Below are 7,584 nucleotides of genomic sequence, written 5' to 3' on the forward strand. Positions count from 1 at the left end.
ATCAACAACAGCGACGACTTCATGCACATGCTAAGAAGGAAGGGCAAGAGAGCTTCCCGTCGAAGGGGAGGAGTGCCACACCGGCGAACATCAACAATGACGATGAATTCATTCCCATGCCGAGCAGGAAGGACAAGAGCACTGCCCCATGGAAGGGGAAGAGTGCCGCACCAGAGAACGTCCACAACAACGATTACTTCATGCCTATGCCAAGTAGGAAGGGCAAGAGCGTTTTGTCGGCGTTTATGTAGTGTTAGTAGTGTTTAATTAAATTTATAATGTTACTAGTACCTATGTATCTTCATTTCTATTGTAACTTATCTCTCAGCTGTAGTTAATTTGGAAATGTATCATAATGCGAAATAATAAGAATTTGCCCCCTACAAACATAGATAGATAAACGTTGGATACATAGGTAAATGTCTGAAGCAAACATACGTAGACAGAGAAATATCAATGACGACATCTAGCACGACGAGGAGGTTCAAGCTGGAAAGGTGATGGAGAATACTCCAGTATCGGTCCGGGGCGGTGACAGAGAGGAACCATGTAGCCCTGGTCCTGTTGAGTGTCCTGCGTGGGGTCAAGTGGTAGAGTGTACAACATGTTCAACAACTCGGTGTGAGAAGAGTAATCCTTCATGTTGTTCTCATTCTCAAGAGAAGCCCTCGTTCACGCAGACCCAGACATAACGAGTGTTGTGCGTAGCATGTGGTATGCACAAACATTAGTCCTTACAATAACATATTATACAAGTCATATGGAACATAGAAGATTGAATGGTGCATACCATTATGGCTGGGGTTGTATATTCAGCGTGGGAGTGTGTTGCTCCCATGACAAACCTCGAACCTCAAAAGGAGTATATTTTTGCACCCACTAGTCGAAACAAGTCTACTACCATGATGACTGATACCTTCGATCTGGATTACGGATTGTAATATGATAAGTTTTTTCTCTAGATCTAGGTTTAATCAAACCTTGGGAAGCACTGCTAAAATGGTATAAAGGAAACGCCTACAAGACTTGCTAGTTAATTTGATTTTACGTTTACCAGACCAATCTAGTTTACTTTTAAGGGGGTTGTGTTCAATGATGAAAAGAGGCCAGTGTTAAGGTTTCTCCTGCAGCTATGCATACATATATAATTGAAGTACACATGTGTAACAAATAAAATAGAGCTAAGAGATTTGTGAGTAGCACATTCGTAAATACTCTTGCCCCTGATGCCAAAGGTGACAAGAGCCTCTTGGTCCAACCACTGTCCTCACATCCGCGAGCAACGATAATTATTAAGCATATGAATACATACAAAAGCATTAAGCTAGATGATTGTGCCCTGATCCCGAATGAATCACTAAACATATACCATTACTTTCCCCTTTCTGTCACTGAGGTAGCACGCCATTCTCCACTCGTTCCACATCTTCCCTTGATCGATCTGAATGATATGGGTACCTGCAGATCATCGAAATGAGGCAAAGAGACAAGGATACAAGATTGCAAAACTCCTATTCAATCCTTACACATATAATAAGATTAGATGCACATAACGCTGCGAGGATTCACCCGAACCCGCAGCCCGTGAGGACTACTCACACATAATATCAAGGACTACTCACACATAATATCAAAATTAATAACAAAGATATAAATCATTGTGGCAAATACTTGGATTTACATCACAATATTCTTACAATGGTCGCCAATTCTCAAGGAGATCTCTATTACAATGGTGATGACTATGGCCATGGTGGAGATAGGAGATGGAATGGATGAACTATGGGGGTGGATCTCCTTCGGTGTGGTGTAGATGGATCTGATGGATGACTGCTCTGTTTGGCGATGAATGACTCTTTTTTTTTGGCGTCGGGTCCTTCACATAACTTATAGGGTTTGACCTCGAGAACACAGAGGCACCCAGTACGGGCGGATGGTACGGGCGGGGCTTGCCCGTACCGATGCCCGTTAAAGTCCCTAGAACCTCCTTTTGAGCGTAGGCAACTTTGTTGTACTCTTCACGTGCTTTTCTTCAGTAATTGCAGGTCAATTTGTCATTATGACATGATTTCCTGCACTCCATTCAAAAATATAAGAGATTGCACATATTTACATTGGTTAGTCATTACTCATTAGTAGCAAGTTGAGAGGTAAACGTAGTCATTTTCTTGATTTAGCTATGGGTTTAAGCGCGAGAAAAAGTGGCGTATTTCACATCCATCAACTTCCCCAAGCTTAACCTTGATCGTCCTCTAGCAAGAAATAAAGAATCATAAGGAACTTGGCGTTTAAACCAAAATAACGAGAAAGTAAAATTACTTTAAAAGTGGTAGCCTTATGAGTCCAACACTTCTATTTGAAAGCCTAGCATTGTTGGAGAAGTGCCAAGAATACAATACAAGCATCGGTAACTCGAGACAATCACAATAAATATTTTATAAGTATGAATAACTAGCTGTGTAAACAATCACTCCAGCTTAAGTAGTTTACTCTCAGTTTCCCAAGAAACACTTTTTTTCCCAAGAAACACTAGAAGTTTGTTATCATCAAAATTAAGTATGAGCGTTCATGTCAAAAGAGGTATAAACAATGATGTATCTTAATTACGCTCATATCAATTTGTCAAGGCTATCAAAACACTTACTATCCATTCATTATATTTCAAGTATATTCATCTAGTAGTAGCGAGTCCATACCAAGACTTGAGAAGTGATACTTTTGGATTTCTTTGGTAGTTTCCAAACAAGAGTCATGAATGTCATTTTTAATAAAATTTGTATTGCTCAAGGGGCTAGTAGTACGCGCGAGTAGTTGGCTACCCGCACTTTCAACTCATAGCGGAAATTGGGATTTGTACCTCGAAGCATTCATAAGCCCGCGGAGTTGTTAGCATCCCAAGAGTGTGCACCACAGTTTGTAGAAAATCTTAAAGCATTATCATACTTTGATTCACAATATTATAGCTTGGCATGTGTCTTAGCTATCACTAAGTTTCAATTCAATCAAGCAACTCCTATCAAAAGTGCTACCAAGTCTATCCCAAGATTTATGAAGTTAAGTATCTTCAAAGTTAAACCCTTAATTAAGATAATTGATCATCATACAAGTCATAATTTTAGACTTTTTTTTGTTGTACTTGTTTGGCAATATTATTTTCAAGGTAAAACTCGGTTAACTAAATGAACTAATTAAACATACAAATAAAAGCTCTACTCCAATTGATTCAAATCACTCCCACTGATACCATATCTTAACAAGTCTACTAATTAGCATAAACAATTTTAAACTTCTAAAATGGGATACATAGAACATACCTCTTATAGGCGACTTCATATTTATCTTTCAAAAAGCTGGGATATGAACCAGCAAATAAGCGGTTTGAGAGGTTAAAAAAAGCTAGCACGGATCTTGATACAGTATAGATAGTCGAGATATAGGTGCGCTTGCTCTGAAAGCCCTCCCTCGTAGTACTTTATAAACCATATATGTGGTATTCAGAGAAAATTTCAAAATTACTTTGCTATTTTTACTTAGCTTCCAAACGGACCCTCGCATGCATGCAATCCGGCCCGAGAAAATTACTCCCAGCCACGGGTGAGACGTCTACCTTGAGCACCAACGAACTGATCAGCCACGGACGGATCGGAGGGAGAGCAATCCCAACCGCGGAGAGAACAAAGAGCACCAACGGAAGGGGCTGCAGGCTTCCATCGTTACGATTGCTTGGCCGCAAAATCCATTCCTGCTCCGACCGTTACCCTTCTCGTCTTCGTCGATCAAAACGCCGCCAGCATGCCGTCTCATGCACGCACAGAGTGGTGAGTACCGCGACGACGTCGACGATGATGCAGCAGCATGCAGTCCCCTCCGCCCTAGCTCCCGGGGAGGAAGAAGACCATGTTCTCCAGCTGCGCCGGCAACAATACCCATAGGTCGTTCCAGTTCACCGACGACGACGGCCGCAAGGACAAGTTCGTAAGGTTGGACGACACGATCAGCCCGACCGCCACCATGGAAGCCGGCAGCGGCCACCAGATGGACAGCTACTTCTCCAGCCGCCCGGTCAAGATCCGGTCGCGCTCCGTCCGCATGGCGGCGGCCGGCGTGATCAACCGGTCGGAGCGCCTCAAGAACATCGGGCGCGTCTTCCAGGAGGACCTCAAGAGCATCTCCCTCAAGATCTACGACCCGCAGGACCCGTTCCTGAACCGCATGAACCGCCTCTTCCTCTTCTCCTGCATCGTCTCCGTCGCCGTCGACCCGCTCTTCTTCTACCTCCCCTCCGTGTCCGAGACCCAGAGCAACACCTGCATCGGCTTCGACCGCGTCCTCGCCGCGGGGGCCACCGCGCTCCGATCCGCCCTCGACTTCTTCTTCCTCGCCCGGATCCTGCTGCAGTTCCACACCGCCTTCATCGCGCCGTCCTCGCGGGTGTTCGGCCGTGGGGAGCTCGTCGTCGACTCCGCCGCCATCGCGCGCCGCTACATGCGCCGCTTCTTTGTGTTCGACGTCCTCTCAGTGCTGCCGCTGCCGCAAATACAGATCGTCAAGTTCTTCCTGCGCCCCAAGGGCTCCGACCTGCTCCCCATCAAGACGGCGCTCTTCTTCATCGTGCTCACCCAGTACGTGCCCCGCCTCGTCCGCATCTACCCCATCACCACCGAGCTCAAGCGAACCACGGGGGTCTTCGCTGAGACCGCCTTTGCCGGTGCCGCTTTCTACCTCCTCCTCTACATGCTCGCCTCCCACATGGTGGGCGCCTTCTGGTACCTCCTCGCCGTCGAGCGCCTGGATGACTGCTGGCGCGAGAAGTGCGCGGGGCTGAGGTTCCACCAATGCAAACAATTCATGTACTGTGCCGGGAAAAACAGAGACGACGACCAGGACGGGTTCACGGAGTGGCGGAGCATGATCCGGAAGGTGCTCGCGCAGGAGTGTGCCCCTGTAGACCAGAGCGGCACCGGCTTCAACTACGGCATCTACACCACCGCCATCTCCTCCGGCGTCACCCACACCGCAGCGCTCATCCCCAAGATACTCTTCTGCCTCTGGTGGGGGCTCCAGAACCTCAGCACGGGCGCGCAGGGCCTGGAGACGACGCACTACAAGGGGGAGGCGCTCTTCGCCATCCTGCTCGCTCTCTTCGGCCTCATCCTCATGGCGCTGCTCATCGGAAACATGCAGACGTACCTCCAGTCCATGACACTGCGGATGGAGGAGATGCGCCTGAAGCGCCGCGACTCGGAGCAGTGGATGCACCACCGCCACCTCCCCGACGACCTCCGGGACCGGGTGTGGCGACACAACCAGTACAAGTGGCTCGAGACGCGCGGTGTGGACGAGGACGGCCTGGTGCGGTGCCTGCCCAAGGACATCCGCCGGGACGTGAAGCGGCACCTCTGCCTCCGCCTCGTCCGCCGGGTGCCACTCTTCGCCAACATGGACGAGCGCCTACTCGACGCCATCTGCGAGCGGCTCAAACCCAGCCTCTGCACGGAGGCAACCTACGTGGTCAGGGAAGGGGACCCCGTCGACGAGATGCTCTTCATCATCAGAGGCCGGCTCGAGAGCTCCACCACCGACGGAGGGCGCACGGGGTTCTTCAACAGGGGGCTGCTCAAGGAAGGCGACTTCTGCGGGGAGGAGCTGCTGACGTGGGCGCTGGACCCCAAGGCGGCGGCGAACCTGCCGCTCTCTACTCGCACGGTGAAGGCCATCTCTGAGGTGGAGGGCTTCGCGCTGCACGCCGACGAGCTCAAGTTCGTGGCCGGGCAGTTCAGGCGGCTGCACAGCAAGCAGCTGCAGCAGACCTTCAGGTTCTACTCGCAGCAGTGGCGCACCTGGGCGTCCTGCTTCATCCAGGCCGCCTGGAGGAGGTACCAGAAGCGCAAGTTGTTGGAGCAGCGGCGGCGGGAGGAGGAGGAGGCGTACGCCGCAGAGGTGGCGGCGTCGGGAGTGTCGTCCAGCAGACTGATCAAGACCACCTTCCTGGTGTCCAGGTTTGCCAAGAACGTCATGCGCGGCGTGCACCGCCAGCGGTCGCTTCGGGCGGAGAACCTCATCCTCCTGCCCAAGCCGCCGGAGCCTGACTTTGGCAGAGTCAACTACTGACATGCTACCATAATGCTAGATCTTGGATCGTCAAAACATATGCGTATTTTGCATTATGTGCTACTACTTGATGCACCATTCAGTAAAGACAAACATACGTACAGGGGTTATAGAATTAAGGTGATGTAGAACTCTTTACTGTATATTATAATTAATCTTCCACTGTAAATATACTTGCATCGCTTGATTGGGCTATGCATTCTAATAAAGCTTATATTATCGAATAGTCTAATGGTTTTCCTTACCAAATGATCACTCGACTAGCAGACCAACCAAATGGTTTTCCCAACTCGCTCCACTTGTTCGAACTTAATTCTAATCTAGCCGATAATTATTTGCATCTCCCACAATAGTAGCATGAATCATGACGCAACGTACCGGCTCAGGAGTCGACAAACTCTAAACATAAAAATGGGTAAAGAATTAAAGATATGCTTGAGTTAGGACAAATTAAAGTTTTGCAATTCCAAAGAAAGATGTGCACAACTTTTTGTATATAGCGTATATTCTCCAATCAAAATTTAAAAATTATATTCTGCTCAACACCAGGGTAAGGAGATCGTAAAAAAATTATGCATTTTCAATTTTGAAAATATAGAAAATGTAGGTACATTCTTTGTCATAGTCCCTATTATCTGCATTGGTCAATCTTTCACCTTACCTAAATTTGGGCAATGAAAATTCCACACACTGAGGATACTAAATTATGCAACATGGGCACACATTCTAGACATACTTGATCTCAACAAATGAGACTTTTATTCGAACTTTTTTGAGCACGAGATGGAATTGCGGTAACAGAGCTGAACATAGAGGGTTTATGTGTGCAACTACAAAACCATTCCCGTCAACTGTTTTGTAAAACATGATGAAACCCGACGAAACTTGGCGAAATAGTGTGGCGCGCGCGAACCACAAAATAGAAATTAAAATAGAAATTGACAACGCAAACATGCACGGGACCATGCACGAAAAAAAAAACGTTGTCTCGGCAAAACCTGAAGTGGCCTTGTTCCCAGCTCCCCGTCACCAGCCAGCGCAAATAAAATCCATGCTTCTTGAGATATTTCCGCTTGACTACTACTTTTGCTCGCTGGTAGTCTCCCTGCGGTCACTGCTCACAACTGGCATAGATAGACGGTACTAGCTCAGCTCACGGCCACCAGCCACCGTACTGCAATGTACTCCCTCATTTTCTTTTATCGACGGGAGCGGAATTGTGTTTCTCAAGGATGCTAGCAATTGAACAAACACCTCATAAGGGCATTGTTTTTGGGGGCAGCTGCCGAACTATGATGCTAGGCGGTCTACCCGAGGCTATGCGGAGCTCTACCTTAAAGATGGACGAGCGATCGATGGAGGTGACGACTTCTAAAGCGAGAGCATGAGGCGCTCGCGGAGAGTCTGCTACACTAGTCGTGTGCTCATGTTTCACCATAGGGTGAGTCAGAGAGGCCCCAACGCTTTTTAGCT

General features: G+C 47.9%; 1 protein-coding gene across 1 annotated transcript; it reads left to right on the top strand.

Annotated features, from left to right (window-relative positions):
• Positions 1–3,897: 3,897 nt before the first annotated feature.
• On the top strand, positions 3,898–6,111 carry LOC124649800 (probable cyclic nucleotide-gated ion channel 5). Its single transcript, XM_047189371.1, has one exon. The coding sequence runs from the start codon at positions 3,898–3,900 to the stop codon at positions 6,109–6,111; it is 2,214 nt and encodes a 737-aa protein (XP_047045327.1).
• The last annotated feature ends 1,473 nt before the right edge of the window (positions 6,112–7,584 follow it).

This window comes from Lolium rigidum, chromosome 4 (assembly GCF_022539505.1).
Source record: "Lolium rigidum isolate FL_2022 chromosome 4, APGP_CSIRO_Lrig_0.1, whole genome shotgun sequence".
Classification (NCBI taxonomy): domain Eukaryota; kingdom Viridiplantae; phylum Streptophyta; class Magnoliopsida; order Poales; family Poaceae; genus Lolium; species Lolium rigidum.

Bases quoted from the DNA above. Each gene is read 5' to 3' on its own strand.
- LOC124649800 (XM_047189371.1), top strand. From the start codon at position 3,898: ATGTTCTCCAGCTGCGCCGGCAACAATACCCATAGGTCGTTCCAGTTC.